The following is a 9,001-nucleotide window of genomic DNA, read 5'->3' as shown; positions in this document are numbered from 1 at the left end:
TCTCTCTCTTCTTCCTTCTCTCTCTCTCTCTCTCTCTCTCTCTCTCTCTTCCTGCACGCATCTCCCGCTTCCGCTAAAGCAAAGGCGGTTAAAGGGCGGGAAGCATGCTGCCGGGGTCCAACCGTGTGACCGTGGGGGTGCGGGTGCGGCCGAGGCTGGATGGCGCAGTGAATCCCCTGCAGACGGCGGAACGCTACGAGCCGATGGCCTGCTCACGGTGCTCCGACACGACGCTGCGCATCTGGGATGGACGGCGAACGCGAGACAGCCGGACCTTCTCCTTTGCGTACGACGCGGTGTTTGACGAGCACACGCCCCAGGAGGAGGTCTACGAAGAGCTTGCCATGGGGGCGGTGGAGGACGTGCTCGGCGGCACCAGCGCGACCATCCTCACCTACGGCCAAACAGGCAGTGGAAAGACGCACACGGTGCTCGGTGGGGTGCGAAAAAATGCCTTGGGTGGCAGCATCATCACAAGCGACACGGGCATTCTTTTGCGTGCTTTGCAGGACATTTTGCACTACGCGGCGAACCTGAAAAACAAGTTTCACGTCGTTGTTGGCCTCTCCGCGGTGGAGATTTACCTTGACGAGGTGCGGGACCTGCTGGCGGAGGAGCAGCAGCCCAGCGTCCTTCATCTGGCCCTTGTGAGGGACGTGGTTCGCGTCGCAAAGCTGCGGTATGTTCCCATTCGCTGCCTCGAGGATGGGCTGAGGGTGTTTCAGCGGGCGACGGCGCAGCGGACGCAGCGGATGACGACCGCCAATGACATGTCCTCCCGTTCGCACGCGGTGTTTAACGTTGAGGTCTTTCAGCAGCCCGTAACCGCCACCAGCGCCCGCCCACTTGACCTGCTAGCGTACATCGCTATGCGGGAGGCGGCGCAGCTCGCGCAAGTAGAGGGAAAGGCACCGTCGATGCCCTCCCACCCGCTCTTTCCCGCGGCCTCCCAGCCGCTGCTTGGCGAGGCCGGCGCCCCGGTGATGCACAGCAGGCTTGCCCTCGTTGACTTGGCGGGGAGTGAGAAGGTGCGCAACACCAACGTCAAGGGGGAGGGGTTGGACGAGCTGAAAAAGATCAATGCCTCTCTCAGTGCGCTGGGAAACGTTGTGCGCAGCCTGCATGTGGGCTCACGACACATTCCGTACCGCGACTCGAAGCTGACAACTGTACTTCGCGACTCCTTTGCGGCCGCCAGCGCACGCGTTGTGCTCATCGTCAACGTCAGTCCCACCACCCTGACGGTGGACGAGACGCTCTCCTCCATGTACTTTGCCGACAAGGTAAAGATGATGAAGCCGGAACCGCGCAGCGGTGCATGGAATGAGAACGACGCAGTCTGCGAATATTTTGCCTCACTGCGGAAGTATGAGGCGTTGCTTGCCGACGTGCACATCGCGGGGACCATGCACGCGTTTACCGCCCCGCAAATTGTCCTGCTTGTTGCCCGCGACCGCAGCAATGTGCTGTATGACCCGGTCTTCCGTGTGCGGAAGCCTGAGTGCGAGATCCGCAAAATGGCGGTGGCGATGATGTGCGAGGCTTTCAAGGCAGCCGCTGTGGAACGTAGTAGCGAAGATGTGGGGCAGCAACGGCTGGACGTAGAACGGCGGACCCTCCGGAATGAGCTTGTCACGGCGTGGAAGGCGCGGTGGAGAAGCGCGTCCACCAGCCTCAAGGAACTCTCAGCGCGGACGGCGCAGGACAGCGCTGAGGCGGCGCTGCTTGAAGAAATCAACGCGGCGGCGGCGCAACTTCAGGACGCCCGCGTCCTCCGCAGTGAACTGCAGCAGCGGTATCAATCTGCCGGCGCCCGTGCGGCGGAGGCGGGGCATACACTGTCTGTTATAGAGAAGAAGTTAAGGGACGAGGAAGACGCCGTGAGAAACTCCGTTGCCGCCGCTTCAGCGGGGGTTGGGCCGGGCGCGGCACCCACATCCAAGCAGGAAGAAACGTCCTGGACGCAGCTCTCAGATTTGGCGGCTCAGGCGCTGCACTCTGCTGGTATGCGTTACGATTGGTGTGTTTTGATCTGCGCAACCCGGCGACTCGCGTGGGAGTTGGCCCAAAAGCGAGAGCAGCTGCAACAACGTCGGCGAAGTGCATCGCGGCAGCAGAGCGCTGGTGATGAGTTGCTCCAGATGGTGCGAAGTAAGTCGGAGATATCCACTGCGACCTCGCTTAGATGTGAGGAGGAGCTCCGGCACAACGACCCCGTGGTGCTTGGCGGTCACCCTGTTTTCAACGACTACGCGGTGCCGCGGCCGCGTCAGTACTGGCAGCCCCCACCTTCAGAGAGCAGCGAGGCAGGTAAGCGGCGGCGCGGCACCCGGTATGACACGGCGGAGCTGTTGGAAGACGTTGCCTCCTTCGTGAAGATGGGCGGGGAGGTGACTCGCTACTCGAGCGACGGCTCGTCGCACCGCCGGCTGCTCTACGTAGATGGAAAAGCTGGCGCGGAGCAGCTCTCCTGGTCGGCTGTGGGGAGTCTGGCACCTGAGGGCCGTGTCCCCTTGTGCACCGTCACGCAAATACTTCTAGGGCGAAGTTCCACGACCACCGAGGCGGCTTCGTACTACTTGAGCTGGGGGGTGGTGTCCCGGCAGAAGAAGTCGACGAAGCTCGTGGAATTTTCCTGCAACACGGAGTCTGAATTCGAGGCGTGGGTGATGGGGCTCAGTCAGCTCACCGGGGTGAGGGCCGCCTTTGGCGAGCCGATGAAGCTGCCGCCAGAGACGGCGGTGGAGGAGGGGAATACCATCAGCGACGCGGAGGCGGCGTTTTGTGCGCAGTGGCACCTCCCGCCGGCGGTGTTCACGGAGGCGCGGGGGCAACTGATGCGCCGTCGCAAACCGTCGAGAAACTCGGGACTGCGACTGACCCCGGGAGAATTACGGTACCTTGTAAAGCTGGACATCTTCCGTGCCTCCGCCATGTGGCTGCACTTCTTTGCCGAGGGCCTTGTTTTGAAACCAGGAGAAAAGCTCTACTGCTACGTGGAACTGCCGGGGGGACCACAAACGATGTCGTCAAGGCTGAATTCAGTCACGAACGCGGCGTCGTGGGCTGACTCCTCTCTTAAGAGCGTGCCTGTGTCTTTCTATAGGAAGGAGGATGAATAGGGCTATACGTATCTTTCGTGTGTGTGTGTGTGTGTGTATGTTGTAGAAGCTTCTAGAAGGGAGTGTGTGCACCCAGACGAGGCCACACAGAGGAGCGGGCCATTTATGCATGTGCATTTTTCCCCTGCACCTGCTAGCTGATGTCTTTCCCGCGAGAGCGCGTTGGGAGCCGACGGGTGGGCAGTTCTGCCCTCTCGCCGCACACCCCCGCCCCTCCGCGAGCTCCCAGCGCGCCCAGTCATTGTAAAACGTCTCGATGCATTAATTGCTGTTGTTGCTTGTTTTTTTTGTGCCTTCGTGTTTCGTGTAGATATCCCGTTCAAATTGGAACGGTCAGCACAGTGGTCCGAACTGTTTATTTTCTCGTGTTTTCTCTTTTCTCCGTGCGGGGGGAGCGTAGGAGGTCTCTTACTGGCGCGCATAACTCTCTGGTTTTAGCCTGCATTCAGGCACGGTAAAGCCTTGTCGTAGTTCTTCTGCCTCCTCGTGGTTTTTGCCCTTGTTCTGGGGGAAGGAGGAGGGGGGAGGGGAGTTGCGTTTGTGTGGCAATAACATGTAGATGCAGAGGAAGGCGGGCGGAGAGGCGCGAAGGCCGCATACCATCACCTCGCGCTGTGGTCGCAGGTGAGCCTTACAGGTAGCTGTGTCCGTTAACCATGAATTTTGCATCGACGAGTTTAACAGTGAAGCGGGGGGGGGGGGGGCAGGTGTCAGGTAGTGCCGCTGACAGGTGCGACGCCCCCGCATATTACATATATATATATATGCATGTATATGTTTTCTTTTTACTATTTTTGCTACTGTTATTGTTATCCATCCCTCCTCGCCTTTTTTATGTTTCTTTGTTTGCTGCTGCTGCTTTCACTGGCTGCCTCCAGTTGCCCCCTTTCTTTTCTCGTGCTCTCGCCCGCGTTGCACACAACGTCTGGGGGTGCCGCGCTCCGTCTCCCTCCCTTTCCGTTGGCGCAGGTTTGTAGGTCATGCAGGCCCCGAGCGAGGACGACGTTGCCCGCCAGGAGTCTCTCAAGCGACGGGCGGAGGCGCATGCGCAGTGGAAGCGGAACTTCTTTCAGAGCCGGCCACCGCCGCCGTTCATTCCGAAGTGTCGGCGGCGGCGTAGTCGCGAGCGCATCGCCGGCGCCCCTGTGCATCTCCTGCACAGGCGGGCCCTGGAGCTCGTGAGCGCCGAGGCGGCACGCGCGTCGTCCCCTCCGCCGCCCCCACAGGCAGCCACGACAGAGGTGACGGAGCCTAGGAGCAAAAGTGACGCGTGGCGGGAGAGGATGCTGCTCGAGGTGGAGCGCCGCGACCCGTACACGGACATCAACATCCGCACCGACCCCCGGCGCACGGTGGTGGTGTCCAGCCTGCACCCCAAGTCCCTGGAGGAGGACATCCGCCTGTTTGGCGAGCAGTTTGGGCGGGTGGTCAGCGTACGCCTCATCTGCGACCGGGACGGAAGAAGCCGCAGGTACGGCTTCGTTCAATTTGGGTTGGAGGCGGAGGCGCGAAAGGCGGTGGCGAACAGCCGTAAGCGGCGGCTGCACGGACGCGCCGTCGTGATGGAGATGGAGCGCGGGCGGCTGGAGCCCGGCTTCTTGCCGAAGCGGCTTGCCGAGGCGCGCCGCCAGGCTGCGGGGTCGGCGTCGGCGAGTAGCGCAAAGCGGCAGCGCGTGGAAGGGCGGGGCGTCGCGTCCGCGCCAGCGGCCGTGGCGAGGGGAGGCGCATCCGCCGCGACGGCAGATACTCGCGACGAGGTGGACGCCTTTCTGGATGACATTATGAACCTCACCTGAATCCCGCTTGCTGCTTTCTTTCACTCCTTCTTTCCCTCTCTGTCTCTCCCTCGCCGACTGTGTGCGTGGGGCGGGATGTTCTCCCTGCCCGCGTGACGACGGAGCGCGGGCTCTGCGAGAGCAGCTGCGCACCTACCGGAGTTTGCGCTCTCGCGTGTATCACGTTGTCCGTTTTATTTATTTGTTTTTCCTTCCTCTTTTCCTTCTCCACACAAATGGCTCCAGCTGAAGGCGAGCGGGCGTGAGTGATTTTAGGCCTAAGTGACACTCGAACACATTTTTTTTCTCTCGTAACTTACTTTTATCCCTAGTTGTTTCTTGCTCCCTCCCTCTCTCTCCCTCTCCCGCCGTGGGTGTGTGTCGCGCCGTTGTTTTGCATTGCCGCGGCTTTGGGGTGGGCGAAGCGGCGCAGCGGCGGCCAGGATGCACGTCTACTCGATCCAGCAGATCCTCGAGGCCCAGTCGCTGTACCGGGACGCGCCGTACCCCGGCTTCTCGCTGGAGGAGGCGTGTCGGCGAAAGAAGATGACGCAGACGAAGCTGGTGCGGGGGGTCAACGCGTGGGTGGCCCGGGGCTCGGCGAAGACGACGGAGGAGTGGGTGGAGCGGCTGGTGCAGGGCTCCCTCAACAAACTCAGCACGGCGAACTTTGACGCCATGGTGGCAAAGCTGCAGACCGACGTCATCTTCTCCACGAAGGAGACGCTGAGGATAGCGGTGCGGATCATCTTCAGCAAGGCCCTGGATGAGCCGGAGTGCAGTAAGCTGTACGGCGGGGTCTGTTACAAGCTTGCGGAGTTTGAGGTGGGGCTCACCGCGGCGCAGCAGCCGACAGACGGCAAGAAGCACTCCAAACTGCGCAACGCCGTGGTCAGCATCGCGCAGGAGGAGTTTCTGAGCCGGCGGAAGATGCCGTCGATGGAGGGACTCACGGAGGAGGAGATGGAGCTGCGGCGCACCACCTTCATGCGGCGCAAGCGCGCGAACATGAAGTTCATCGGGGAGCTCTTCATGCACAAGGTCCTCTCCCAAAACACCATGATGAACATCATTCAAACCATTATGCAGGAGGCGGAGAAGGGCGGCCACCCCACAAGCGAGGATATTGAGTTTCTCACCGAGCTCTTTTTGACCATCGGGGAAAGCCTGGACGCCGTACCAGAGCTACGACTGCGGGTGAACAGGTACTTCGAGCTGCTGGAGGCCCTGAAGGAGCTGAAGGACGTGTACCCGCCGCGCATCCGCTTCAAGATGCTCGACCTCATTGAGCTGCGCAGTAAATTTGCCTGGGAGCGGCGCACCACCACGGCGCCCAAGACGTCTCCCCCGATGCAACGGGAGACGCTACGCGTGACAGACAAAACTGTCGCCCGAGCCTCGACGAATGCCTCGTCAAGTGGGGTCAAGAAGGGACGGCAAGGCGGCGTTTCCGAGGCGGCCTCGCCGCAAGCGGCAAATGGAGCAGCAGCAGCAGCAGCAGCTCCCGCACCTGCGAAGGCGGCGGCTGCGGAGACGGGTGGTCGCAGCTGGAGCAACATTGTGAAGCCTGCACCGGTGCCGGGCGAGGCCGCCGTGGCTCGGGTCGTTGAGCCGGTGAACTTTGAGGCGCGTGTGAGCTCCCTCTTCCAGGAGTGGGTGGCGGAGTGCTCAAACGACTTCATTCCAGAGTGGATGAACGAGTTCCGTCACTGCCAGCGGCAGTTTGACTCGGAGGACGCCCTCTGCAAGGCGGCGGCGGAGGTGGTGGTGCGGGAGGCGTGCATGACCACGAAGAGGGAGGCGCAACGGGAGGCAAGCAGTTTTCTTATCGTAGGCCTCTTCCTGGCGGATGACGAAGTCCTGGACGGCTTTGCCATGGCGCTGGTCTCCGCCATCGAGCAGGGGATCCTGGAGGACGTGCCGAAGTTTAGCGAGCGCTTCATCAACATGCTTCGCATCACCTCCGGCGAGAACACCGTCGCAGACGTCTACTACGACACGGCCCGCGTGCTGTGCACGGCGTACGCTCTGATGCGGGAGCCCGACGAGGCGGTGCTCGACACCATGATGGAGTTCTGGGGGAAAATCCCCCGCCCCGCCACCGACGAGAGCGCCCTCCTGCCGCTTGAAGTGGTGCAGTCGCTGACGGAAATGTCCACGCGCGGGCAGGCCCCACTCACCGGCCGCATCATCGCCTCGCTGCACTCCATTGGCCTCGTGCATGAGGCGACGGTGAAGGAGTGGCTTGCGGCCCCGCACGACTGCGTCGGTGCCGAGGTGGTCGAGGCGTTTAAGCAGGCAACGAACTGACTTCGCATTCGCCTATTTACGCATGCACTTAAGTATATATATATATATATATATATACAAGCATGCATGCATTTGTATTTAAATGCACGGCTCTGTTGGTAGGGGGTCCCACACGCACACAAAGCGAGAGCGAGAGACTAAAGTTGTGTTAAATAAACGAGAAAATAATTCGCGGCGGGCAGGAGGAGGAAGCAAAAACAAAAAAAAAACACACACACAAACGAAAAGCAAAGAAGCAAAGAGAAATGCCCCTTCCCCCGCTTCAGTGGAAAAGTCACACCGGCGTGCGCAACTACGCAAATAAACTTAAAGAGCTTTGAACGGCGGGGCAGGGGGGGAGGGGAAAAAAAAAAGGAAACGCACAAACCTTCCGGCCGGAAGGCGGTGTTTAAGACAACCCGGAGAAGCAATGAAGGAGACGAGGAAGCAAAAAAAAAAAAACATACCAGGAAAGAAGGAATGAATCACCGTGAGTTAGTTGAACTACGTTTACTCTCTGGCTGCGGGTTTCCCGCCCCCATTGCCTCCGCCCGTGAAAAAAAACAGGGCGTTCTTCTCCTTTCCTCTCACCGTCGCTCGTCATCGTGCTTCTCCGCTGCAATGTTTCTATGCCCTCGCCCCTTGCTTTCTTGTCGCCGGTGACGGGAGCTTGAGCACAGACATACAAACACGCATACAGCTATACATCTGTAATACGCGCATCAGCTAACTGGGTTTAATAACTATCTTTTAGTAACTAAGGTGAAGACGACACGATGAGTGCGAAGTTGCTTCGAAACCTCATTACGGGCGCGGTTGCGGCCTCCGCAGGTATCTTCAGCTGCTGCTTCGTCGTACGGCCCGGGGAGGCTGCCATTCTCTACAACAAGATCAGTGGTCTTAAGGAATCCGTGTACGGCGAAGGACTGCAGTTCCGCATTCTGGGTCTGGACGACATCAAGATGTTCAACATCCGTGTCCGGCCCCGCGTGCTGCAGACCATGACTGGCACAAAGGACCTGCAAATGGTAAACATTCGGCTGCGTGTCTTGTTCCGCCCGCAAATAGAGCGTCTGCCGCAGATCTACCGCACCTTTGGAATGGACTATGATGAGCGTATCCTCCCTTCCGTCAGCAACGAGATCCTCAAGGCGGTTGTGGCGGAGTACAAGGCGGAGGAACTGATTCAGAAGCGTGACGTGGTCTCCGCCCGCATCTATCAGCTGATGCAGGAGAAGGTGGCACAGTTTGGCCTCGTCCTGGAAGATCTTTCCCTCGTCGACATTCAGTTTGGCAAGGAGTTCATGATAGCCGTGGAGCAGAAGCAGGTCGCGCAGCAGGAGGCGGAGCGGTTCCGCTACGTGGTGCAGGAAAATGAGCAGAAGAAGCGGGCGGCTATTGTGCGGGCGGAGGGCGAGGCCGAGTCCGCGCGCCTCATCTCGGAGGCCATCAAGCGCTCCGGGCAGGGCCTGCTGGAGCTGCGGCGCATCGAGGCGGCGCTGGACATCGCCTCGCAGCTGGTGCCGATGAGGAACGTGACGTTCCTTCCGACCGGCCCCAACGTGCTGATGAACCTCAAGAACCTGAGCGGCTGAGGTGGCCCGCCCTCCGCCGTACACGTGCCTTGGGTACGGGAGAAAGCGAGCGAGCGAAAGAGAGAGTGGGAACGCGGGAAAAGGAAGGAGGGAAAAAGGGGGCGGCCAAATCCGCCCCGGGCCCTGCCAAACGGCGACGCACCACGGCGTGTGCGGGAATGGGAAATAGGAGGAAAAGGAGGGAGGGAGGGAGAAGCAGAGCGCCCACGCGCCCATCCCC

At 60.3% G+C, this 9,001-nt stretch overlaps 4 protein-coding genes across 4 annotated transcripts, besides 5 other annotated features; all 4 read left to right on the top strand.

Moving 5' to 3' along the window:
* Positions 1–49: a microsatellite.
* A 55-nt stretch (positions 50–104) lies between these two features.
* Positions 105–3,122, top strand: Tco025E_04809 (putative kinesin; the record flags this gene model as incomplete). The annotated part of the gene is made up of 1 exon (XM_029371714.1): positions 105–3,122. The coding sequence occupies one exon, from the start codon at positions 105–107 to the stop codon at positions 3,120–3,122; it is 3,018 nt and encodes a 1,005-aa protein (XP_029228177.1).
* Positions 3,123–3,139: 17 nt separating this feature from the next.
* Positions 3,140–3,166: a microsatellite.
* Positions 3,167–3,867: 701 nt separating this feature from the next.
* Positions 3,868–3,898: a microsatellite.
* Positions 3,899–4,102: 204 nt separating this feature from the next.
* On the top strand, positions 4,103–4,918 carry Tco025E_04808 (U1 small nuclear ribonucleoprotein; the record flags this gene model as incomplete). The annotated part of the gene is made up of 1 exon (XM_029371713.1): positions 4,103–4,918. The coding sequence occupies one exon, from the start codon at positions 4,103–4,105 to the stop codon at positions 4,916–4,918; it is 816 nt and encodes a 271-aa protein (XP_029228176.1).
* A 423-nt stretch (positions 4,919–5,341) lies between these two features.
* Tco025E_04807 (putative eukaryotic translation initiation factor 4 gamma) lies at positions 5,342–7,207 on the top strand (the record flags this gene model as incomplete). Its single annotated transcript, XM_029371712.1, has 1 exon — positions 5,342–7,207. One exon carries the CDS (start codon positions 5,342–5,344, stop codon positions 7,205–7,207), a length of 1,866 nt encoding a protein of 621 aa, XP_029228175.1.
* Positions 7,208–7,240: 33 nt separating this feature from the next.
* Positions 7,241–7,264: a microsatellite.
* A 698-nt stretch (positions 7,265–7,962) lies between these two features.
* Tco025E_04806 (prohibitin) lies at positions 7,963–8,781 on the top strand (the record flags this gene model as incomplete). Its single annotated transcript, XM_029371711.1, has 1 exon — positions 7,963–8,781. The coding sequence occupies one exon, from the start codon at positions 7,963–7,965 to the stop codon at positions 8,779–8,781; it is 819 nt and encodes a 272-aa protein (XP_029228174.1).
* Positions 8,782–8,949: 168 nt separating this feature from the next.
* Positions 8,950–8,974: a microsatellite.
* Positions 8,975–9,001: the final 27 nt, after the last annotated feature.

This window comes from Trypanosoma conorhini, assembly GCF_003719485.1.
Source record: "Trypanosoma conorhini strain 025E chromosome Unknown Tco_14.4_contig_00258, whole genome shotgun sequence".
Classification (NCBI taxonomy): Eukaryota; Euglenozoa; class Kinetoplastea; order Trypanosomatida; family Trypanosomatidae; genus Trypanosoma; species Trypanosoma conorhini.
Note: the sequence above shows the minus strand (reverse complement) of the source record. Positions and strands in the feature narration are given on the sequence as shown.